This window comes from Nipponia nippon, unplaced genomic scaffold (assembly GCF_047370975.1).
Source record: "Nipponia nippon isolate SJK-2023a ecotype South Korea unplaced genomic scaffold, ASM4737097v1 scaffold_9, whole genome shotgun sequence".
Lineage (NCBI taxonomy): Eukaryota > Metazoa > Chordata > Aves > Pelecaniformes > Threskiornithidae > Nipponia > Nipponia nippon.
In genome coordinates, this window is record NW_028262413.1 from 28,158,975 (window position 1) to 28,184,602 (window position 25,628).

At 57.9% G+C, this 25,628-nt stretch overlaps 1 protein-coding gene across 6 annotated transcripts in view; it reads left to right on the forward strand.

The window, feature by feature from the left end:
* Nucleotides 1–22,595, forward strand: part of LINGO1 (leucine rich repeat and Ig domain containing 1) — a 166,292-nt gene extending 143,697 nt beyond the window's left edge. For 4 of the 6 annotated variants that reach the window (XM_087744674.1, XM_087744676.1, XM_087744675.1 and 1 more), the window contains one exon: nt 20,314–22,595. In XM_087744674.1, coding sequence (XP_087600800.1) covers nt 20,326–22,167 — 1,842 coding nt within the window. In that variant the 5' untranslated portion in view covers nt 20,314–20,325 and the 3' untranslated portion in view covers nt 22,168–22,595. Of the gene's footprint in view, nt 1–3,554; nt 3,690–14,982; nt 15,086–20,313 lie in introns of those variants that run through there. The other 2 variants (XM_087744671.1, XM_087744673.1) reach the window with 2 other exon arrangements.
* Nucleotides 22,596–25,628: the final 3,033 nt, after the last annotated feature.

Genomic DNA, 25,628 nt, shown 5'->3' on the forward strand with positions numbered 1-25,628 from the left:
TAACATTACAAACTTAGCCCCTCTGAGCTGCATCGCTGCTCCCCTTCAAGCAGGGCCTTCATGTTAAGGGTGGGCTGCGTTACTGTCTGTGTGTGGGATGATCTCAGCCCCTCGTGGTAGTTGTTTGTCTGTGGTGGCGAGATGCTGGCCAGCGGTGGCCCATGAAGAGCTGGGGACAACCTGACAGTCCCAGGTAGATCTGGGTCTCTGGTGCTGTGTGGGGTGAGCTGTGCTGCTCACTGGTGTCTGGGGGAAAGTGCCTTGGCCTCACTCCTGGGTAGCCGTCCTGATTGCTCACACCAGTCCCAGGAGTTCACTGCTGCACCAGGGCTGCACAACGGCAACATTTTGGGGCAAGAAGGGCACAAAGGGTTGTCCAGCACGGAGCTTACTATGACAGGTCAATAAATGCAGAAATGTCCGAGCCTTTGGGGCTTCTGTGCAGTTCCTCCTGCAGAGATCAAGGGGGTTTATTGCTGCTGGGATCTGCCTTTGCCCAAGGTGTCCTTGGGGCTGTTGGGGTAAGGAAGTGTCACCCATGAGGTGGGGTGAGAGTTTTTGGAGGAAGGAAAAAGCCCAAGTGGCAGCGCTGCTCCTTCGGGGTGTAGCAGATCTTGGGGAGATTAGGTGTAACAGCTCCTGATAAACTCTGGTGCCATGGATAGGGGCCTTCGTGCTCCTGCGCCCAGCTAGGAGAGGGGTTATTAAGTGATGCTTTCTTTTCACTGTGCTCTCCATGTTCCCCATTGCCTTGCCTCACTGCTGGCCAAAACGCACCACCATAGCTGGCAGAGCAAACCAGGGCTCTGCTCCGCCGCCGTGCCTGGCATACCTGTGCTGCCCTTGCCTCTCCTGCTGCGCCGCTCCCTCTGCCTGCCCAAGTCGGAAATCACACACAGAGGGTACAGAAAAGGCAGGTGCAGGTTTTGCACAGGACTTTTCTATAGGAGAGGCGTGCATGGATGCCATCTTAGCCCAAAAGCTCGTCTCTGCTTCTTCACTCCAAGTCCCCCATCCTCTGCTGCTCACCGCGCCACCGGAGTGGGGTTGGCAGTTGGAGCTGAGGTGGGAAAGATGGTCTTGGAAGGCCCCCTGCTTCCAGGCAGCGTATAGCATCGCTCTCACATGGCCACCAGCGCCGCTTGCATGGCGTTATTTGCTGTATCTTTGTGGAAGGGCTGAGGTGAAATTTCCCCTCTCACACCAGACAATGCCAGGAATTATTCTGGAGTGTTATTATTGAATACGTGGTGCCCTGCACTTTAGTGGGGCTTTAACCATGGGGGGGAAGCATTAAAAACGGCATTCAGAGCTCTTAGCCTGTCTTTTGTCCTCTGTTTGTTTTTTCTGGCCGCATTCAGATTGCCAGCTTTGTCTGTGTTTGTGAAGTGCTATTAACATCGATGGCATCGCTGAAATAGCCATAATAATAAGAGGCATCGATCTGCGCTGAGTAAAGGTCTGAGGACCACTGAGAGGGGCCAGGCTGAATTTCCTTGATGTCAGGAGCAGAGCGCGCCTGCACGCACACACACGCTCTCACCTCCCCGTGTTTCTTGCCATGAGGACCCTTTGCACAAGCCCACGCAGGGCTGCACGCCTGACAGGCACCCACCCTCCCAGCCGAGCCGGGGTCTGCGCCCACAGGAGGAGAGACGGCAGCCTAGGAGTGGGCAGGACCGCCAAGCGGGAGCAGGGAGCTGGAGTGATTCAGCCCTCAGCTGGCAAGCTCTTGGTGCCTACCCTTTGTTTATTCCTGCTCCACTCAGAAGCTCGCGTGTGCCAAGCAGGAGGATAACGAGCTCCGCTGCGGGCTCCGGGGAGGCAGCAGCCTCTGTCTGAGTGTGGAGGGGGGCCCATGCCGCCCTGGGTTTGCTCGTAGCCCACTGCAGGGACATGAGCTCGGGACAGCCGCTGGGCTCCCATGCTCCATGGCAGGCACGCGTGGGCGTTTGGCCCAGCTCTGGCACGCCGCCCGCTGGCCTCCCCGCAGGCTGAGGGGACGCCATCACACAGGCGAGGCCTGGGGTTAGCACGCAGCTCTGCTTTCGCAGGTGGGAGGAAGGGAGGCCTGCCCAGAGGGATGCTCTGCATGGGAATCTCCACCCCTGGGCTTGGTTAAATGGCTCGTGGAGGAAGGCCAAGCCATTGTCTTCCTCAAAAGCTCCCACTGGCTGAAAGAGCCGTCCAAGGGAAAGCTCATGGGACCCAGCAAAGGGACTCCCGCAGAGCCTCTGGCCCCAGCCTGTGCCAGCACAGAGGGCCCTGGCGCAGCTGTCTCGGGCCCACCTTGGCCCATGGCCGGCCACGCTGCGGGGACAGCTGGGTAGAAGCAGGATGGAGTGGGAAGCGCCCCAGGAGAGCCCTGCCGAGAGGAAGCAGGAGGGGAAAGTGCACATTAGAAGCAAAGTTTGTGTCCATTACTGCTGGAGAAATCAGCCTCCGCTGGAAGAGCCAGTGCTGGGCAAATCTGCTAATGCTGCTCAATAAATCAGTGTCCATTATGGAAGGGGGTGAAGCAGTGGGCAGCGCTTGGGAAGTCGTGCACTTAGTCCTGAATGAGAGGCCACCAGCTCAGCATGCGCCGAGCCTCTGAGGAGGCCTTTGGGATCACCAGGTCCTAGATCAGTCCCCGGAGGCGTCTCCCGCACCCCTTGCAGCCCTTTTCCTCTGATGTGCTTGGAGGGGGGGGGGCAGTGAAAAAAGAGGAGCAAAACGCTTTGCAGAGGTAGCTGCTGTAGGACGGACCACTCTGAAATCTCCAGGGTAGCCGGGCATCTTCCCTCAGCAGGCAGGGTTGGGCACTGAAGCAAGGGCGACCGGCAGCGCTCCTCTAGTCCGTCCCCTGCGAGCAAGGAGGCTGCACCAGCGGCGGAGGAGCGGGGACTGCCGGTGGCCCCCCTCCCTGCAAGGGCTGCCGGGGGCGACCAGCCACCACCGGCCCCGGTTCGCCGCCGGATGGCGGGGGCAGCCGCTCGCCCTGCCGGTGCCGCAGCACCCTCGCCCGTGCGAGGGAGCCAGCGGCTCTTCCCCGAAAAGCACCGCTGCCCCCTGCCCGCGGGGGACGCGGCGCCGCTCCCGCCCCGCAGCCCCGGCCCCGGCCCCGGCGGGGCCCGCACCCCCGCCCCTCGCCTCCCCTCGCCTCGCCGCGCTGGAGCGGGGGCGGCGGCGGGAGGAGGGGTCTGGCCGCGGCTGCCGCCGCCGCTCCCGTCCCCGCTCCGCTCCGCGCACCGCCCCGCGCCCGCCGGCGGCTCCTCCCGGAGGGGAGGCGGGGGCCGGCGCGGCGGCGGCGGCGGCTTCCAGCCCGGCCCTGCCGCGGCAGACCCGGCCGGCGGCAGCGGGCGTGCGGAGCCCGGGCCGTGCCAGCCCGCCCGGTGGGGCGATGCCGCCGCCCCGCAGCGCCGCCGGCCGCCGCCCGGCGGGAGCGGAGGGGAAGCAGCCGGTCGCCGCGCGTCCCTAGGGCGGCCCCGGAGCGGCCCCGTGCCCGGCCCGGCCCGGCCCGGCCCGGCCCTCCCCCGGGCTCGGGGCTGGGGGGGCGGCTCGGACCCGGGAGTGCCGCCGCTTCCCGTGCTGTCGCTGCGGAGAGGGGGAGCTGCGTTACTGCAGGTGGAGGTTTTGGCGGAGGGGGTGGGGGCCGGGGGAGATGCCATTTCTGACCGAAGGAGATCGCCGGCGAGAATGAGATGCGGGTAAGACAGACGGGGATGCTGGAGCGGGGGGACCGGGGCTGGCGGTGCGGAGGAGCTGGGGGGCTCCGTGCCCCCGGGCCGGACCCGCGCCGGTGCTCGGCGGCGCCGGGCTGGGAACTTCGTGCGTGCACCGGGGAGGGCGGGGGGGTGCGTGGGTGTGTTTGCGGGTGTGTGTGTGTGCGTGCGCGCCGCGGGTGCCCGCCGGTGCCGGGTGTGCGCCGCGCCCCGGGGTGCGGGTCGCGGGGAGCGGTGCGGGCACCGCCGGGCGGCGAAGGGACAGCGGGGCCGGGGGCTGCCGGGGCTGCTCGCCGTGGGGCGGGGGGGGGGGGGGGGCGGAAACGTGTGCCTTGCTGTCCTCCAGCCCCTCTGGTGCTGGTCCTGCCGCCTCCACCGCCCTGCTCTGCCCGGGCGTCCTCCCTCCGCTGATCTTCCCCCCGCGCCTCTCCCCAGCCGCTCCCCGCAGCCCCAGCCCAGCCCCTGCGGGAAGGGCAGCTTGCAGCCAGGCGAGGCCGGCGTGCGGGGCTGGGGTCCCGGCCACCCGCGGCTGACTCCCCCGGCCAAGGGCTGGGGCTCGGTGGTGCTGAGGTGAGCGCAGAGCTGCATCCTCATGTGGGAGCCCTCCTCCTCCCCCCGGTAGCTCAGCAGATGAGTTATCCAGCCTGGAGCAAATTACATATTCAGGTAGGGTATGGCCGGGACAGCGCTAGCTGCCAGGGCTTGCTGGGGAGCAGGGGGATCAGTTCTCAAACAGACTGTGCGCAGCTCCCCAGCCAGCAAGGGTTAATTCAAGAGGAGGAATCGGCCTTCTGCCTATATCCCCAAGGCAGAGACACAAAGGGTTAAATACAGGCAGAGGGAGCCCACCAGCCCTGAGCAACCAGGCTGGAGGCAGGAGTCATGAGGGGTAATTTTTTGGGGTGGGGGCTCACCCCTCCATCACCAGCCCCCCTAGCCTGGAGGTAGGTGAGTTGTGGCCATGGGGAGTTGCTGCTGGATGGGATGATCCCTCAGGCTCTGGGGGGGGATGTGGGGGCACTGAAGGGTCCCCCCGTGGGGCCCCACACACAGGAGCCAGCCTGGAGGATTGGAGATGCTGAGGAGGGTCAGGCTGCCAGCGTGGGCTCAGCCCTCGGTTTGCATCTGGCAGAAAAAAGAAGGTTAATGTTGAAGGGGCTTCACAGGGCAGCCGGGATTGCAAGGATGCCCAAGAGCCTGCTGGCCAGAAGGGCTTTGGGAGCCCTCCCGGGCAGTGCTGTTGCTTGTTGCTCTCTGATGCTGTGTGTAGGTTATTGGATTTTTTACCTTGTGCCTTGGATGTATAAATAGCTCTGAGCGAAGGGCAGAGGCACGCTTCGCTCCAGGTGCTGGAGGTGCTGCCTCTGAGAAGAAATGAGAATGCTGGTGCTGTGAAAGTGATTTGCAGTAGGAGGGAGGGACAGCGTGAGTGTGGGCACTGGTGGGATCAGGTCTCCTCACCGTGGGTACGTGCTGGTTGTTGAAGCCGAGGCTCCGCTGCCTCTCCCTGCCTGTCACTAGCCCAGCTACTACCCAAGCAGTCGCCATCCACACTCCTTCCCCAGCAAACGCCCTTTCCAGCAAATGCCTCTACCTGCTGGCCTGCAGCAGGGGACCCGTGTGACAGCCCTGCGCTTGCCCCCCAGCCCACGCTGTTCTCTGGGTCTTGGCCCACGGGGTGAGCATGGGGCAGAGCAGTTCAGGCATCCCCAGGAGCAGCCCTGCTCTACAGATCTGCTCCTTCTCCCTCCATCTCCCCTTCCTCTGCACCACCTACCGGAGCCCCACTCTGAAATGATATCCCTTCCACATCCCCATCCCAGCCCTCCCGCCAGCCTTAACCCTCTCCTCCCCGCTCTGCCACTTGCAGCAGCCCTGACCTGACCTTCACGCCTGCCGGAGCAGCAGCGTGGCTGTGCCTCCAGCCAGCCCGCCGCTGCGGGGGCTGCAAGGACCTCACCAGGGCTGCCTGCACTGCCGACCCATCCCCACCCCAAAGGCAGCTATTCCAGCCCCACGCCCGCACCACAGCCCCAGCCTTCCTCCGCTTCTGCTTCCCCGGTTTCAAGTGCAGCTTTGTCCGTCTCCTGGACCTCTTGCAAATCCCCATGGCCACTAACAGCCCGTGCCTGTCCCAGGTGGCACAGAGCCGAGGGCAGCCTCGCTCTCCTGGTGCACGAAGCCTCGCTCAGCCCTCCGCCCATCCCAGCAGCATGGGCTGGGGCTTGGTGGGAGGAGATGTCTGGGCTGGCCGTGCCTTCTCGCCTGCTGCTCCTGGCTCCTTCCTGGAGCACGTTGGCTCAGTAGCTGAATACCATGGAGGAGACGTGGTCTCTGAAGATCTTAGCCTAGCAAGGCTGGTGAGCAAGGCCGAGAGAGAAATGTGGCCCTGGGCTAAAGCTTCCACGTCTTCCTTGCAGACATGCTGGGGCAGTTTTCCCCATAGCCAGGGCCTTCCATTCCCTCCCTGGCACTGCCGCTCTGGGGTGGGGACAGACACTCCCTGGAGGCAGCGGTGTCCCTGGCGGGGACTTTGCAGGTTACCAGGTGGCAGGAGGGGGCTTCTCTCTCAGCCGTAAGCCCCTGGCCAGCAGCTTGGAGATGTCAAGGCCAGGGGCAGGGGCACGTGCCTGCACCAGGCGCTTGGGCAGCCCCAGCTTTCACTGAGGCTCCCACAGGACGGGCAGGAAGCGACTGGAGGAGACAGTGGAGCCGAGTTTACGGCACCTGGTGAAGAGTCAGGTTTTCCAAGCCTTTTTGTGGAGGGATTAATTACAAAACGAATGGTTATACTTCTGTAATACTGTACCGTGCTGCAGTTACTCTACACCTATAACGTAATTACTCTGTGATACCTCTAATTACCACTGTTTCATATCTCTGGAAGGTTAACAGCATGACTGAACGACTTATTATTCCTTTAGTTTCCTGCTTAATACAGTCACTGTAATGATGCTGAAGTTTATACTGCTTGATGTATGTAACAAGTATGAAATCCTGTAACTTGAGGTTTAATTTCAGGGATTGATAAATCACTTTATAATAACGCCACAATTATAGTGTAGTTATAGTGTAATTACAGTTGCTGAATTATAAAGCACAGCTGAACCTATCGTGGTTCGATGAGGATTAATACACCCCCTCAGGTGTTGCCTCATGTATGTGGTTGTCATTGGGCAGCGAGGGGCCCGGGTGTGTTGGATGGCTGTTGGGTGGGGGTGCTGTGATAGCTCTGGGGTGACACCTGTGTCAGGGCTGGGGGTTGGACCCGTCCCCTCGAGGCAGGGGAGGACGTGTTGCAATGGGCACATCTCCATGGCCATCCTGGTGGAAAATGTGACTCCACCAACTCCTTTGAGAAGCTTCAGGTGTGGAAACTGCTGGAGAGACACTTTTCCATGTCACCTCAGCTGAGCCCTGCCAGCCCTTGCGTCCCCCCCTTGGCTTGTGGCTCCTTGGGGTGTTCGCTTGGGCAGTGCTGGCGCTGGGGTAGACGTTAGCGGCGCCATTGGCTCGTATTGACTCTCCTTCCATGGTGCAGGCTGACGTGAGCAAAGAGTCCCCATACTCACCCTTTATGCTCGACACCGGCCACCATGGCGGTGGTTTGGAGGTGGCGAGAGGAGGGCACAGCCAGCGGTGCAAGCTGTGGCACAGCTCAGCAAGGGAGGGTCTTTGCCCAGCTCTCAAATGTATCCAATGCACTGAGTCAGCAGCTCCCCTCCCTTCTCTGCTAAACTCTGAGAAGAGAAGGGAGAAGGGTTTATCCTAACATGAGCAGAAATGGTTTTTGGTGGGAAAAGAGCCAGATGAGCTTGTCAGGTAGTGGGGAAGGCTGGGATGAGAGAGAATAGGGCTACAAATGCTTAACTCAAATCAAACAACGCAAGAAAAATAAAGGGAGAAAGCAACTGAAGGCCACGGCCTCAATTTTCTTCCAAGTCAATTTTTCCCCCCCTCTGTCTCTCCATCTGGGGGAGTAAAATTGGAGCTTGCGGAGGGAAATGGCTGCATGGAGAGAGGTTTCCCTGCCTTTGCTGCGTGACCCTGGCTGGGGACATGTCTTACTAACAGCCAGTTTTGGTGGCTGTTTGAATCTGCAGCCTCTGGGACAGTGTCAGGGCATGTGTGATACAGAGAGGGAGAGGAGCATCCAAGGACGGGACTGGCTTGGGGAAGGGGAGAAACACCACAAGTAGCGCCCCCCCCCCCCCCCCCCCCAGCCGTAGCTTCCCCAGCCCCGGGAGTGCCATCAGCAGTGCGGCGTGGCCTGTGCCCCACCTTGGCACGGCGAGCCACGAGAAAGACAGGTCGCACAAAGGTGGCCGTGTCTGAGCGGGCAGCGTTAATTGTCAGCTTGACCCGGGCAATTGAATAAATGCTGATAAATGCCACAGAGGGCCTCATCTCCTGTTTAGCCGAGGCAGGGAGCAAAGGCTCCCTCCATTCCTGAGAGCAGCAGGTCGTGCCGGCTGGCTCGGGAAGGAGGGACAGTGGGGGGAGAGCCCAGCTTGAGTGGAGACCCCACACTGCTGGAGTTAACAGCTGTGCTGGGGCAAGATTCCCACCTTGCGGGAGCAGCAGTTAGGAGTCAGTAACAGAATCCATCCAGGCCATGCCTTGCCCGGCCAGGAGAATGCACAGAGTGTATTGATGCATTGGCAGCAGCATGGCCATGTCGGGGGGGAGCCCTGCCATGAGCCCCGCCAGTGGCTCAGTCCTCCCTCTGGCCTCGCGAACACCTCAGCCACCATCCCTTACCCTCCATGGCCCCATAGTTCATCCAAACAGCATCTCCTAACTGAGCATGGGACCAGGCTAGGCAGCAGGTCAGCATCCCTGTCGCGGGGGCCAGGGAGCTTGGCTTGGTTTCGCTCATTCTCCTGGTTAAGCACAGAAATGGCTTCTGTTTAACCGTCCTGCATGTTTTCTTCCATAATTTTTTTCCTTGTGTCTCTATAAGCCAGTCAGCCTTTCGGTGCCCACGGCATCCTGCAGCGGACATGTGTCCATCCGTGGACATGACTCTCCTGGGCTCCAGAGGAGGACAAAGCAAAAAGCCTTTGCCCACTGAAGCTCATGTCCCTTGTCTCAGGGCTGGGCTCAGTGTCCTGAGCTGGGGACAGTCCTGTGGATGAGCTGGAGGGTCCCCACAGGCAGTGGGGACAGGGTGAGGAGGTGCAGGACTGACCTGTGCCTCCTGGGACATGGTTCCTGCGACCCAACCCATCCAAGTGATGCCCAAATGGCAAAATACTTGCTGGCAGCCATCAGGCTGGGCTGATCCCCTGCTTCGGGACACAGGCTGGCCACTGCTCCTTGAGGGATGTGCCATGAGCACCCAGCCCCTGCCCTTGCTGCTGTGGGGTCTCCAGGCTGGGCACCCATGGTGTGGCCCAGCCCCTGCCACCCTGCACAGCCCTCGCTCCCCTGGCAGCCCTTTCCCTCCCGCCACCCCACATTGCTCTTAGTTATCTCAGCAGGACCCACAATTTCTTTTTTTTTGTCATTTCCATTCTGTTTCTTCATCAGACTGCAACACATTAAATATCACTCTTGTAATTATGGTTAATTTCATAACCAGCACCTTAATTGGATTGGTCTCTGATGGGGAATTCTCGTAGGAGGGAGAAGCAGAAATATTTTGACGTGATCTATTCTTTCAGCTCTTTGTTTGGATTTGAGATGTCGAGTGTGAAATGGGAAACAACTGATTTAGACCTCAGAGGCAACCTGGGGGTGGCGAGCAAAGTCTGAGCACTCTCAGAGGCTCTTCCCTCTGCGCAGGCACGTGGACAAACCTCTCCCTCCCGTACCTGAACCCGGTGTTTCCCCACCGCCCCTTTGGATTGGGGGCAGTTGCAGAGAGCCAAATCGATATGGTCTAACCCAAAATGTGAGCCTGGGGAGCCAGGGAGGGCATTACAGGTAAGCACTGGCCTGGTGGCTTGATTCTGCCCCAGCTCCACTGGCAAGCAGCTTGTGCACTGTACCATGGAGCAAGGCACAGCAACGAGGATTGGGTAGAAAAAATAAATGGGAGCTGTAGCCATGCTTTAAATGAACGTGCGCTGCTGGAGCCAGGCGCAGGAAAGGAATTGGGGCCACAGTGGTGAGCAGGACGAAAACCTCCTTGCCCAGCCCATGCTGGGGGAGCAGTCTGGCACAGCTCCGCAAGCTCCCAGTGGGTCTGAGTCTGCTGCCAGGACCTCAGGGATGTGAGGGACATCCAATGAGACACCTCTTTTCTGCTGGGACTTGGCCAGGCAAGGGCCCGCTCGCATCCCAAAGCCCGGACACCAGCCCGTCTTGCGCCCTGGTGAGCCAGGTTATTTCAGCACTGCTGCCAAGGGTGGAAAGTCCTGCGGGAGCCCTGGTGGTCCCCCAGTGCTCAGCTGGGGCTGTGCCATGCCATGGCCGTCCCACGGAGCTGGCATGCTGTGTATCGTGCTGCCGCTTTGGGCTTGAGCTACGATTTGCTCTGGGAAACGTGGAATTGTGCTGCCATTAGGTGCTGCCATTAAACTGATTTGTGCTCAGCATGTTTATCCTTTTCAATGGGAAATGATACAGAAGCTCAGCCGAAATGGAAACCCTGGTCTTGCATTTCCGATTTAATTTCTATGCACTGTATTTCCCTGTGATTACTTTTGTTCTCACCTACAGCCCAGAGTGCAGTCTCTGCATTATTATCAACATCACTGGGGAGAAGGAGGAAGGGGTGGAAAGCATCTCTTTCAGCTAAAGCAAAACACAACAAAACCACCCCAAAGCAGCCCTCCGCTGAGGGCAGCAGGGGAACCGCTCCATCCCCACGGTGGGTGCCTCCTTTTTCTCTGTGCCCACAGACTCAGCACGCTGCCCGCTGGAAGACAGAAAAGGCTGGGGAACGGCGCAGCTCCCTGCGGCGCAGCTGAGGCTGCCGGCGTGCTGACAGCCCTTATCATAGGCATTAAACCGATCGTGCTTTTCGCCCCTGCTCCAGCTGCTTTGCAGCCGCGGGCCAGCACTGCCCGCCCTGCACTGAGCCCTTCCCCGGCACAACACTGCAGGACGGTGTTGCGCCTCCCGGGATGTGTTCCCAAAGCGCCTGGGGCTGAGATTTGCTGGGGCACAGCACCCGCAGCCAGTGCCAGCTCAACTTGGGGCACCCTCGCTAGTGAAATCAGCACGTTGAATTTCATGAAATGGCTCTAAAAAATCCCAGAGTTTCCACTGCTTCGTTTTCTCCTCTCAGCCGGCATTTCCCACCTTTTCCTTCTTGCTTGGGGGATGTTTGAGGTTTGGGTTGCAGTGCCAGGACCCCAGGAGCTCTGTGTGCAGCCCCCATACCTGCAGAGGACACATATCTGCAGGGCTGGCAGCACCCAGAGCCCAAATCCTGGCCAGGCCACAGCACCTCCCCACCCACAGGGATGTGGGCTGGGAAGGGCTGGCGAGGCGGTGACCCCTCGTCCCCAGGTGGCTGGCACTGCCCGGCCACTCGCACCCACAGCGCCCGCTCTGCCAGGCTTCGTGGGTACGGCTGACTGCAGGACAGGCGGGCTCAGCCATGGCTCAGCACAGTTTGTTTTTATCTAATCTACTTTATTGTTGAATGAAACAATAACAGCAAATACAGGCCCTGAAGACAAGCCATAAATAATGCAAAAATCAAACAAGCGAGAAAGGGGGAAAGAAAAAAGAATTATACATGTAAAACCAGCACAGAGAAAGCCAGGCTGGGAAGAGGAATCTTCTCCCTGCATTTGCCATTGCTCATGCTTTCTTTGGCTCCCTTTTTTCTCCACTTCTCTCTTTCTGGAAATTCCTGCGGCACTAAATTTGTTATTATGTGAACGAAAATAATAACTGGGAGGGGGGGAGAGAGAGAGATCTGGCTTGCGGGAAGGAGCTGGATGGAGAGGACCGGGGCTTTTGTCTCTCACAGTGCCTTGAAACGCAGCCATGCCCCTGCCCGAGCCTGCCACCCTGCTCTGCCCCTGCATCCCTGCAGGAGACGGGGCAGGGACAGCTCTGCCGATGCCGCCCGGCGCTCGCGGGGCCATTGGTCCTGGCAGCACGGCACATGCACCCTCATTGCCCCGTGCAGCTTGTCCCGCCAACGGGTTATCAGAGAGCCATCTTTGCTGGGCTGGGCTGCAGTCGGCCTCTCCCAAAAGGCTTCCGAGGCCGCTTATTTTAGGCAGCAGTATAAAAATATCAGGGCTGGTCCTAAAGGGAGGCAAATCAGCAGGTTCCCCTGGAGTCAGCGGAGCTGCCAGGTTTATGATGTCCTCTGAAGTTTTCTCGCTATTATCCCAAAGGTTTCCAGGGAAAGACGCAGCACTCGGAGCAGCCCTTATACATTTCTAGGTATCCTGCACTGGTTGTCGGGGTATTTAAGGGATGTGGCATGGGAACAGAAGTGGTGCCGTAAGTATGGTCTAGGCTTAAATTAAACGTACAGAACATGACCAGTCCCTGGCAGCAGCGTTGCTCTGTAGCACTGCAGGCTTGGGACACGCTCCCTGGTCCCCACTTGCTGCATCTGTGCAGTGTTTGGGACTTTGATCTGGGGTTTCCACCTTCAGGCAGTGGCAGGGACACAGTGAGGACACAGCGGCTTGGACTTGTGGCTGTTAGAGGGGGTCACATCGCAAAGCTTCAGCGATGTCCCCTTATGGCCCTGTGGAGTGAGGTTGCTCATGGGGCCAGGGTGTTGGGCTGGTTTGCTGTTTGCTGTCCTGCTGAGCCGGCCCTGGGTAAAGGAGGGCAGAAAGCACCAGGGATGCTCCCCCATCTCTGCTTGTGGCCCTGGTTCTCTGCTGCTGGAGCTGACGGGTGCCCCAGCCCCGCTCCGGGTGCTGAGCAGAGCTCCAGGGCGCTGCAGAGCCATGGGACTGCAGAGCCATGGGACACCTTTTGTCAGAGGCTGATGGCTGGAGGGGACGGGATGTCCCCAGGCAGGGAGTGGGAGGGAGGGAGCAGCTTGTCTTGGTGCCAGACAGCCGCCCCTGCGAGGCCCTTTGTCGTGTCCCCAGGTGTGGTTTGTGCATTGGGACTGCCAGGAGCAGCGGCTCAGCCTGGCAGGGCCTGCCCACCTTGCTGCTGGGACGCAGGCGCTGGCTGCAGCACAGGGACTGTCCTCGGGGTCTGGTGCCTGGGTCTGGGGGGTGGGAAGCCACCAGTTCCCAGACCAAGCATCGAGATGAGCCCATAGAGAAATGCCATCTGCTCCTGATCTGGAGGAAACGCGCTCTGGCAGCAGGGTGACTTTGTACCAGCCACTTTATGCTAGATCAGGTGGTGTCCTGCCCCTGACACAAATGCAGGGTTTAGCACAGGCACCGTACAGCTGCGCTCCGGCTGATTCAGCAGCGCTGCCACAGCGTGCTGATCCACGCAGAGCCGCCCCAGCAGCACTGGGGCTGTGTGGAGCCGGTGGGCAGGACGGCAGAGCTGCCTGGGCTGTCCCCCATCCTCCAGCCCAAAATCTACTGCTGCTGCCCAGGGTAGGTGCCAGGGCTGCTTGGAGCGCTCCTGAGGAGCGCAGAAGGTGTTCAAGTACCACTCGAGCCCATTCCCAGGAAGAAAACCATCCTCTCTCCAGTGCAACAAGAAAGGGTGGCTGCCAGCCATAGCTGGGCTGTGCTGGGAGGAGAAGGCAGATTTCTCCCTGCATGAGCAGGAGCGGGACGGTGGCCCAGGCTCTGGCAGCTGCCGATGCCCTGCTCTCCCCGAAGGGCGTTGGGGACAGCTGTGTCCTGCGACGCCTTGCTGGCCGCAGGCACTTCGAGGCAGAGGGCAGGGGATGCCTTCGCAATGTCATCGTGACACTGGCGGCTCTCCCAGAAGACATTCATTGGACAGACCTTTCTTTCACCTCTCCGTTACAAGTGTTTCTGTAGCCCTAGGAAGAGGCTGGGATTTTTCCATCCTGTCACAGCTACAGACAGGGAAGAAAAAAACATCTACAGAGGCCCTACATGCCATACTGAAGCTGCCTCTGCTCAGCGCGCGTTCATCACTCAAGTACCTGCTGAGCTGGGTGCCTTTGGGTGAGCACCTCAAACATCCTGGTGACCCAGACCATGTCCACAGAGACGGGAATCCCAAGGAGATTTGCCGAAATAAAGAAAAAGGAGAAGCCCCATTCAACTAGCTGTGCATGTCCTTCCCAGCTTCCCAGTGCACACCATCCTCCTGCTGACCCAGCCCAAAACATCTCCGGTGCTGGAGTCCCAAGGCTGACCCTTGGGAGATATTCCCCCAGGAAACACAGCTCTCCTGCGCTTTGTCTTGCAGGCAGAAGATAATCCCATCCTCCTCCTGGCTTGCCTGACATGGGAAACGTTGAACCACCAACCGGCAGCGGCTGCGGCAGCGGTGGGCCAGCCCGGGTCCTGGCCACCTCGGTCGATGAGTAGGGGAGCGTGGCTGGCTCCAAGCCCGAGCTCCACGGTGCGCTGCACCCTTACACTCCTCATTTATCTCTTGCTAGCTCAGGGCTTTACACCCCCAGCATCCGCAGCTGCCTTTGCAATTACTTATTGATCACTTGTCAGGATGTTTTCTTTGCTGATGGGGCACTGAAGCATCTGCAGCCAAAGATAGAGAAAAGACGTTACAAACGAGGGAGCAAAGGTGCGAGGAGGGTGAGCCGCTCTTGCACAGATGTGATTGCAGCAAGAAACAGCCTGAGCAAAAACTGCTCTGAGCTTCAGTGTCCTGCAGAGACAACCGGGATCTCCTTCCCATCACCCTGCTCCGATAACCTCTCCAGGTTGACTCTGGGCCATCGCTGGTTGTCCCTCCACCATGCATATCTGTCCCCACATGGAGTCAAGCAGATCCACATCCCAGAGCTAAAGCAGTGGAGGGCTGGGCCAAAGCCTCCCCCCTCCAGCGTCCCGGCCCCTCAGCCCACTGTAGGGCTTTTCTCCCCTGTGCATCCTCCTCCCTTTTTTTTCTGCTCTTCTTGCTCTTTGGCTTGGTGCTTCCCTGCCTTAATCCCCTGCAGCACTGGGGCACCACATTTTTGGTAGAAGAGCCAGTTGCCACGATGAAACACTTTGGGTAGAAGAGCCGGTTGCCATGAGGCAATGCCTTTGCAGGGCAGTCCCGCAGGCGGGCTGCTGGGGGTATCTGGTGCCAGCCAGGCGTGTCAGTGCCGGAAGGGGATTTGCATCTTAAATACCGCTTCGTGCTCTTTTACAGCCTCAGAGCAACTGCCAGAGCAGATCAGGTTGCGGCACACCTATTCCAGGCTCCCGCCTCAGAGCAGCTGAAAGCAGATACTTCAGAAGGCTGAGCAAAAGCTCCGGGCTGGAGAGCCATGCCTTGACGTGGGTGAGCGGGAGCCAGTGACCTGGGGCAGCCTGTGGCTGGTGGGGCTGGAGGTGGGTTTTCTCTGGCTAACCTGCCGTGGTCATTGCCTTGCATGACTTGCTCATGTGTCCCCACCACTCTGAACTGGGAGGTCCCCACCTCCTGCTGGGAGGTCCTTCTCGGCTTCTGCCCGTTTCTCCCCCACTTCTCACATCCTCCTGTGCTGCTGCTGTGGCATTTGGGGCCAGGACAGGACACAGGGCAGCCCGTTGCACTGTGGTGGCCTCTTTTCATGCCTTTCGTTAACAGCCCAACCATTAGTGAAGGCCCAGAGGAAATGTGACGGCAGCTTTCCATCACCCAGGCCAGCACTGTGCCTCCAGCCGCCCCATCCGCTCCCCAGCAGCCCTGGCAGCGCTCAGGGCTTACTTCAGGCTCTCCCTCTCTGTTTTGAAGCGGCGTGGTCCAAGGAGGGAAACTGCCCCCCCTGCTCTGCGTGCCGGCCTCTGCTCCCACCCACCCCCGCCCGTCCCGGGGCACCGGGGAGGAGAGCAGCTCCTACCGATGCCTGTGCTCTAGGGACTGGGTGGGAAAAGAGGAGGAGGAGGGAGCAGGTGGGGTGCGGAGCAAGGAGAGACAAAGCAAAAGGGCCCAACGGTGCGTGCTGGACGCCGGGGGAATGATGGAGAGAGGAGGAAATGGGCACAAACGTGTTTGGCAAATTAAAGCTTCTCCCTTTGTTTTGCTGCTTTGCAGATAGCTACAGGAACACTTAGTGCAGAGCCCGGGGTCTGGATAAGCAACTCTTTTAGCAGCAGGAAAGGTTGTTAAATATTTATTTGTAAACCTGGAGTCTTTATCTCTAAAATGTAGTCAAGTTCAATAAAATTTGATTTAGCTGGAGCAGCTTGGAGGAGATGAGAGCACTGACTCCAAGAGCTGTGTCTCGGCAGCTTCATGCAAAGCCAGCAGGACAGAGATGGGGGTGAGCCTGTGGTGTGGGAGCCCAGCGCTGCAGGGGTCAGGCTCGCTCCTCTGTGGAGCTGGGAGCACAGGCCGTGCTGCCATGGCACTGCAGCAAGGTCAGCTCCTGCAGGGATGGACGGGGTGGGGATGTGCTCCCCCAGCCTTGCTGAGCCCCCAGAGCACTGCAGTTCCACCCACAGCTCCCCCCCCGGAGATACGGCTCGCTTAGTCCTAAATTGCCCGTTGTCGTTCAATGCTCTCGAAAGCATCTGGTTCAAGGGTGAACGTCTCCCACGCTGTAATTTATGGCTGCCAGGTGGGGGTTATAGCTGACTCGGGGATTTTTGCTACTTGCTCACTGTCAGTGTGGCAGATTGCTCAGTGCTGAGGAGCACCGGCCCGGCCCCAACCACTGGGCACCCCATGGGGCAGTGAGCAGAGGACAGCCCAGGGACAGCGGTGACAGTGGAGGGCACGGCCAGGCGTGCTGCCCACCCCTCAGGGCAGAAGGGCAGCAGCAGCCTCTGGAGCAAACCCAGGCGCAGAGCCTGGGCTCCCTCCTGGGTTATCTCCTGGGCTTGGTTGCCCCGGGGCTGTTCCTCCTGCACCAGGGCAGCCTGTGCCTCTCACAACAGAGCGATCCCCATGCACATCAGCACTCCAGCCCAGCCCTGGGCCGCGTTTCCAGGCACAGGCCCATAATAGCATCTTTCTTCCCAGCACTGATCCCAGCCAGAGACACTCGGCAGGTCCTGCTGCATTTAGCACCAAGGCAGCGTGGCGCCAGTGCGCCCATCTGCACCCCTTGGGCCAAGTCTAGCACCTTCCCTGGGGAAGGGGTTGTACTTTGGAGCCCTTGTCCCCTGGCAGCGGGGTGGTGAGGACAGGGGTCAGTGGATGCCATGGCTCTGAGCATGATTTTTGCTGTGGTTTGCACTGGATTGCTCATTGCCTAAGGGCAGTGAGTCCAGCATCTGCTCCTTTCTTATCGATTCTTTTTTTATGTGAGAAATGAGAGCCGTGTTCATGCCAGAGGGCTGCAGCTCTCCCTGGGCTGGCCTGGCCTGTGCGTCACAGCCATGCAGTCTGATCCTGCCTGGCAGCTCATGCTGGGGCCATGGCTGGGCACCCTGGAGGGGTGCTCGGGCACGTTTCAGGGTCGTCCTCAGAGGAAATCTGGAGGGCTTCAATTTTTGGAAAGTCCTTGGTGGCATTTTGTCTCAGTCACTTCCCCTGCAGGCAGCAGTTGCTGAGAGTGGCCACTGCCATCTCTCCCCCGGTGACACCAAGCCCCGTCCCCAGAGTCACCCAAGCTCACCTCAGGTGGCTGCAGCCCCTTGCCCGGCCGGCACCCACGGCCCCAGTGCAGGGCACCGTGGCGCCATGGGGCGGCAGACGCGGGATGGCCGCAAGGGCAGCCCTAGCTTTGGGCTGAGGTTCGCTGATGCGGCACGAGTCCGGCCACTGTGGGGGGGATGCGCAACGGTTGCGGTAAAGCCATGCATGGGTTGGTGACCTCAGCTCACACCAAAATCACGATTTGAGTAATTTTTAGAAGGGCATCTCTTGATATCCGCCTCACCTTGAAGCATGAATATTCCTCTCTGAAACAGCCAGAGGTAAATGGGAACCAGAAGTGATTTAAAGCTCATCTTAGCCCAGAATTTTTCAGCTTATTCATTGTCTTTCTCCCAAAGCTCTTCTGTGACTCTGGCTATTAAGATTACGGATGTTTTTGTCAGGGATTGTATTTATCACGGATTTAAATTTAGCTGAGAACTAATAACGTGTGGGGTGTGTCTAGACTTTAATTCTATGCAAGTGGGCTTGTCTCGTCTTTAACACCATGCAGATTTTGCTTCATTCATCTATCACTTCTTTGCTTATATTTTAGCCATTGATGCTGCATTGCTCCTAGCAGCTCTGGCCGCTGCCCCTCCGCTGAGGCCAGTGCAGCAACAACAGCATGGAGCCAAACATGTTGCAGGTGCAGTCCCCTTCCTGCTGGTGGAGAGGCAGAATTTGGCCTGGGGGAGGCCCAGGCTGATGCGGGAGCTGTGCGTGGGGCCTTGCGGCAGGATTCGGCTCTCACCCGCACCCTGCAGGGACCAGCACACGGCTGCACGCACGGGCAGAGCTGAAATTTCAGCACAGAACACAGCCAAATAAGGCCGGCTGCCGAGCACTCTAATGAGCTGAAGTCTTTTCAGCCCTGGTATAATTAAGCCCCTTAGACTGTATTTTGTTTCGCATGCAGTGTTTTGCTTTCTTTGATGGCTTTCTCAGCACGGCTGTGAGGAGCAGGAATTGGTTTCTGAGAAACACCGTCCGAGGAGGCTGCGAGTGAGCTGGCGCACATTGGCAAGCGAGCCGTGGGAGCAGTAGTGCTGCCGCACCTCACGGGCAGGAGGACGGGGCGTTCGCCGGCGGGGAGAGGCAGCGATGGGAACCCTGGCAGCTCAGCCCCGGCCAGGGCTGTGGCATCAGCCTGGGAGGCAAATCTACGTGCAGCCCTTTCCCTGAGAGCTGCCAGCTGGCGGTGCCATCCTGGCCCCGGGGCCCCGGCCCATCCCTCCAGCAGGTCCCAGCCCCAGCCCCACCCCAGTGGCATCGCAACGGTAGCAGCAGCCCCGCTTGTAGTTGTAAGGTTGCCCAGCACCGTCAGCACTAGGGAGGTGATGACATGAGAGATGATGAATTGTAAATACCCAGCAAATGACTCTTTGCAGCCTGGCCCAGGCCCAAGCGAGCCCACTGGAAATGTTTCCACCGGACGGGGATGTGCTGGCCCAGGGCCAGCAGGAGGGAGCTCGGCACTGCTGCCAGGGGAGCTGTGCGGGATCAGCTCCCAGCACCGCACCCCTTCATTTCGGGGGTGACGTACTTTGGGTGGTCCCCAGCAACCAGCCCCACTTGCAGAGGTAGCAGGGGAAGGGGATGGAGAAGGACAGCGAGCCAGGACAAAACCGCAGGAGGATTTCTGTGGGGACTCCGGGACCTCACAGCCAGACCGCCTGGTGTGCCAAGGCCTGGTGGTTTCCGAGATGGTGCTGGTGGACATTTTTATGGCCAGTCCATCATCTTTCATCCTTGCATCTTGCAAAGAAATTTTGAATAATTTTTTGGGAACAAAAGTGATACTTGGGTCATATGTCTGGAGGAAATGATGAATATAAACAGATGCAATGGAAGTAATGCACAGAATGCATACCAGACCCATAAATAGCGCCAGAGCAGGGAAAGTAACGCACAGGATGTATAATGATGGATACAAACGGAGGCAATGGAAGTAATGTATTGAGTATATTCAGTGATAGCCATAAATAGTAATGTACACGTAACAATAGATAAAAGCGTGGTCCCGAGTAGCTGTACATCTAATATGCAATGTTAATACGGTTTGATCCCTCATAACAGCTTGAACAAGGAAATAAATGCAACAGAGGGAGCGTTCGCTTCCACCTGCCGTGGGCCAGCGCGGTTCTGGGCCAGGGCGGTTCTGGGCCAGGGCACAAGCCAGACTCTAACCCCCGAGTGGGTCTCCCATCCCTCCCCAGGGAAGGCAGCAGGAGGCCAGGCCTTGCCCGGTTGAGGCTGGGCAGGCCCCCTTATCCCGCAGACCCCTTACCTGCAGTGCCCCCGGACCTCACGTCAGGGGATAGCTCACTCTGTAGATGGATACACTGACCAGGTGCTGTTTTTCAGAGGTGAGCGCTGGCGGGTCTGCACCTTGCGGGCAGGCGTGGTGGGAGGCAAGGGACTAACCCTGGGCGGGGACACCAAGAGCGGGCCGCTGCAGAGCCTGGGGGATCACGGAGGAAGGGGGCTGGTTCCCGCAGAGCTGTCGCCATTGCTCCCCATTCAGACATCCCATTCCCAGCCAACCCCAAGCGGGGTTCCCCCAGACGCTCGATCCTGTGCTCAGCTCCTCTGCATTTGCAAAGCAGCCTTTATATTCAGGCTCCATCTACAGGGAACAGAATAATTTCAAGAGCTTAAAATAGGATGTAGATAGATGTGTTTGGTATTAATTTTTTTTTTTTTTTTTAAGAAGCCGAGGAAGCGAGGTCTGTCTGACACAGATTCCTCAAGGCTTTCCACTCAAAGTCTGTGCACGTTCAATCATCAAGTGGAAAGTTGGGGGGTGGGGAGGAGAGATGGTCTTGTAGCCAAAGGGCTGGATTTCAGCTGGAAAATGAGAACCTCTGCTCTGCCTCAGCAGTGCCTTTCGCCTTAATGTCAGCTCTACCAGGACAGTAAACCTTTTGTCATGGTCATGCCCGTTGTTTGCTCATGTCCACCTTGCTCTTTCTCCACCCTGTGTTACCTGCAGGTGAGAGATAGGATGGTAGCTGGGGAGGCGAGTATGCGCAGCCCAATCCTGGCCTGCTGGCAGCCGATTCTCCTCCTGATGCTGGGATCCATCCTGTCCGGCTCCGCCACGGGCTGCCCGCCGCGCTGCGAGTGCTCTGCCCAGGAGCGTGCTGTCCTGTGCCACCGGAAGCGATTCATGGTCGTGCCGGAGGGGATCCCGACTGAGACCAGGCTTCTAGACTTGGGCAAGAACCGCATCAAGACGCTCAATCAGGATGAATTTGCCAACTACCCTCACCTGGAGGAGCTGGAGCTAAATGAGAACATTATCAGTGCCATTGAACCTGGGGCTTTCAACAACCTCTTCAACCTGAGGACGCTGGGGCTCAGGAGTAACAGGCTCAAGCTGATCCCCTTGGGGGTGTTTACCGGACTCAGCAACCTTACCAAGCTAGACATTAGTGAGAACAAAATTGTGATCCTCCTAGACTACATGTTCCAGGACTTGTACAACCTGAAGTCTTTGGAGGTGGGGGACAACGATCTTGTCTACATCTCCCACCGGGCCTTCAGCGGCCTCAACAGCCTGGAGCAGCTGACCCTGGAGAAATGCAACCTGACCTCCATCCCCACGGAGGCCCTGTCTCACCTTCATGGCTTGATCGTGCTGCGGCTGCGCCATCTGAATATCAACACCATCCGGGATTACTCATTCAAGAGGCTGTACCGGCTCAAGGTCCTCGAGATCTCACACTGGCCCTACCTGGATACTATGACATCCAACTGCCTCTACGGGTTGAACCTGACCTCCTTGTCCATCACCCACTGCAACCTGACGTCCATCCCATACGTGTCGGTGAGGCACTTGGTTTACCTCCGGTTCCTGAACCTGTCTTACAACCCCATTGTCACCATCGAGGGCTCCATGCTCCATGACCTGCTCAGGCTGCAGGAGATCCAGCTGGTGGGAGGGCAGCTCACCACGGTCGAACCCTTCGCCTTCCGAGGCCTCAATTACCTGCGCATCCTGAACGTGTCGGGGAATTTGCTGACCACCCTGGAGGAGTCGGCCTTCCACTCAGTGGGCAACCTGGAGACGCTCATCCTCGACAACAACCCCTTAGCCTGCGACTGTCGGCTGCTCTGGGTTTTCCGGCGGCGATGGAGGTTGAACTTCAACAAGCAGCAGCCCACCTGCTCCACCCCCGAGTTCGTCCAGGGCAAGGAGTTCAAGGACTTCCCCGACGTCCTCCTGCCCAACTACTTCACCTGCCGCCGAGCACGGATACGGGACCGCAAACCTCAGCAGATCTTTGTGGACGAAGGCCACACGGTCCACTTTGTCTGCCGGGCAGATGGCGACCCGCCTCCCACCATCATGTGGCTCTCTCCCCGGAAGCACCTCATCTCTACCAAAACCAATGGGCGGCTCACTGTCTTCCCTGACGGCACGCTGGAGGTGCGCTACGCCCAGATCCAGGACAACGGCACCTACCTATGCATCGCCAGCAATGCGGGTGGCAACGACACCATGCTGGCCCACCTGCACGTGCGCAGCTACTCCCCAGACTGGCCCCACCAGCCCAACAAGACCTTCGCGTTCATCTCCAACCAGCCCAACGAGAGCGATGCCAACAGCACGCGCGCCACCGTGCCTTTCCCCTTTGACATCAAGACTCTCATCATTGCCACCACCATGGGCTTCATTTCCTTCCTGGGCGTCGTCCTCTTCTGTCTGGTGCTTCTCTTCCTGTGGAGCCGGGGGAAAGGCAACACCAAGCACAACATTGAAATTGAGTACGTGCCACGCAAGTCCGACGCGGGCATCAGCTCTGCCGACGCGCCGCGCAAGTTCAACATGAAAATGATTTAACCAGGCAACAATTTGCAAATAATAATGGTGTTTTTTTAAAAAAAAAGGAACAAATGAACAAATAAAAAATAATTAAAAAACGAACATTGCTACAAACATACTGACCTCTCTCCTTCCACCACGCCCTCCACCCCTGTCCAAACCCACTGCACCCGCACTGTCACCACCTCTTTCTCCTCCTCTTCTTCTTTATACCAGGAAAACATTCAGCTGATGTCTTCAGGACTCCTGTGTTTGTAAGGACTTTGTCTGATGGACTGTGGTGTCAGATATAACTCTGAGAGGGAAAAACAACAGAGGGGGGGAAAAAAGAAAGAAAAAAGAAATAAAATCAATAAAAAGTTACGAACTTTCTTCTGTAACTTTGATTTCAATAATTATGGATTTTTATGAAAACTTGAAATAATAAAAGAACCCTATTTCCTATAGATAGTTGGAATGCAAAATCTTGACTTCTTGATCTGTCCAGTTCTGTATCTCCGGCGAGCGCTCGCTTTCTCGCCTCGGAGGCATTTTCCAGCCGCCTCACTAAGAACAGCCCCAGGCCAGAGTGAGTCTCCCGCTGACGCCAAAGGTTTGGGCTTCCCCAAAAGGCACTTCCCGCGTGCCTTGGGCCCCGCACAGCACCGAGAGGAGTTTGACCTTTTTTCCCAAGGACCGGCTGTGGTTTTATAGCCAGTTCCCCTGCCCACCCTCAAAGCCCGGGGGAGCCGGGCTGCAGCACTGATGTGCGTGAGCAGTACATAGCAGGGCTGTGTTTGCCTGCCCTCTGCGCGGTGAGAAGGATGCGAAGCCCCATGGCAGGGCAGGCAGCTCGCCGTGCTCGCGACCCCCGAGCTGAGAACCAGCGGGGCCAGGCTTTGCCCGGGTGGTGCTGGCAGCGGGACCTGGGGAGAGGACTTTCTGCGTGCCGTTGCCAGCAGCACAGTGGTGTCTCCTCTCCGATGGGGGACAAGCTGGCTCTTGTGCTATGGACATCTGTCCCTGTGGGCAGGGATGCTGCAACTCCATTAGCGCCCTTGCTGGCAGCACAAGCAGGCCGTGCCCTGCCTGGCCCTGCCCGCCCGGGCACCCCTGACCCCTGGTACCCAGCGGCCCCAGCAGCTCCAGCGTGGCTCCCCGCCTGCCTGTAATGACTCTCACGGTGGTTTTCAGACCTGAGTGCTGGCAGCCAGACTTGCAAGCACCTTCAGGCACGTCCAAGGGAGTTTAGCTTCAAGGCTTGCAGGAGACCTTGTCTGAAAAGAAAAAAAAAAATTACATACGTTTATAAACACACACACACACAGCGCCTGAGCCAGAAGAGAACAGGCACAGGGCTGCCACAGGGAGGTGGTGCAGGCTGTAACGTGCTGGCTGCCCTGGTGCTAGCTGCAGCGTGCCCATCACCACGGTGTCTGGTCACCAGGCATCAACCTCCCTTTGCTCAGCTCTGGTACTTGCGATTGGGAGGTTTGTGTTGTCTCAAGGAGCAAAAACGTGAGGAATGTGGGACAAACTGGCCCCCGGGCAGGGCTGCGCTGACGGGTGCATCCCTTGCGGGAGAGGTGTGACAGTGCCACCTTGCCCCGAGACCAGAGCTACCTACAGCAGCGAGACATGGCATAGGCTACAGAAAGCATCAGCATAAAAGTGTTGTACAGCAAATGAATTAAAAGGAGTAAGTCAGGAGGGCAACCACAGAGGGAGAGAGCGAAATTAAGAGACAGAGAGCAATGGGGAAAGAGATGTCTCAAGTCAAGCCTTGAAAATAAGAGAAGCATCATCAGACCAGCTCAGCCCTTCCCCGGTCGGTTTGTGTCAACTTCCCAACCCCCAGAAGGTGCAGAGCGGGGCGAAGGCCATGGCCAGCCCTCCCACGGGGCCTTTCTGTGGGAGAAACAGGGCTGGTACTAGGTGGCCTGGGGACCCCAGCACAGCCCGATTGCCTTTGGCTGTGCCAGAAGCACAAAACATCCCTGCAAACCGTGGTAATGTGGGCACTAAAGGTTTTTCTAAGCCTTACTGAAGCAGCGGGTGCTTCCCATCCTTCCCGGCTGCCACCAGGATCGGTGGCACCGCACCAGCAAGCGGCTTCCTGGCCCGCCCAGCCTCGGCGGCATCTCCAAGGTGGATGAGCCGAGATTTGCATGCTTGATTTGTAAAGCACTTAAGGAGTCTTCAGGGATCAAAGTCACTACAAGATGATAAAAAATAAGCAACAGGAACCTGGAGCGCCGACAGAGAAAAGAATGGATTTGCTTTTCTTTCAGCAATGTGCCAATCTAGAAGAACCAACCTGAAACATCTGTGCTTGCAGGGAGGGGGGATTTTTTGCTGGTTTCAGCTTTCTATTCATCTTCAAACAAAACATTTTGTGTTTCTTTCTCCACAGCAGGTTTCAGGAGCTTTGATTTGTTAGTTTCTCATCTCTAACCCATCTTTTCCTTTTTAACTTTGAAACCAAAACATTTTTAAAAGCCTTTTGCTTTTGTTTTGCTTTTTAAGAGAGCCAAAGCAAAATGCTTCTTTGCGAGCTTCCCCTTCCACCAGTGTTTAACCAACATTTTCAGTGAGCTAAATATGAAACCACAAACAGCAACACACAAACCTAGGCCTGAAGCTGAAGGCAGGCACACTTGGCTCCACCTGCACCACAAATCCTGCTCCAGTGACCCCGGGCACCGGCTTGGAGCAGCGCTCCCCTGGGAGAGGCAGGGATGTGCCGAGGCCTCAGCCCTCCGGAGGAAGATGCCAAGCCGAGCACAGCCGAGAAAGCCGCATACAGCGGCACGTTAGGTGCAGAAATATCAGTTTGAGCCTTGTTGCCAGGACTGACAATAACTCAATCAGCAGTTCAACAGACGGCAGAGAGGTGGAGGGGAGTCTCCATGTTCCTGGGCAGCTATCAACACTGGCAATCCAAAAGAGCTTCTTAATTGACTCCAGTTATCCTTTTTTAATGCTGTAATTAAAAGAGCTAATTCAACACACACAGATTAAAAAAAACACTAATAACCAAGTCCAAGAAGGTATTTGCAGCACACTACAGTATCCCAGCAATCAAAGGGAGGAATCAAGTCTTTCACAGTTAAAAAGAAGCTTTAAAAAAAGAAAAGAAGAGAGAAAACAATTTCTGTTCTGCGTAACATCTTGGGCTGCGCTAGCGCGGGATTTTTCCCAGCCGGGGACCTGCGACTCAGACCCACGTGTGCCCCCAGACCCACCACCTCTGCTGCTCAAAACCCTCCTGGGGGTAAAGCCGTGCTGCCTGCCCTGCATCTGAGCTGCAGCTCGAAGTCCCTCATTAGCGAGTTTGCCTGATGCTCTGTGGCACTGCTGCCTGCCCTGCAGTTTATTATCCACACTGATTTTTTAATCTTCGACGCTTTGTGAACTGGATTTTTTTTTTTCAGTCACCATGTGATTAAAGCAGATGGATGGAGCAGAAGAAAAGCATCTCAGAGTGGCCAGCATCTCAG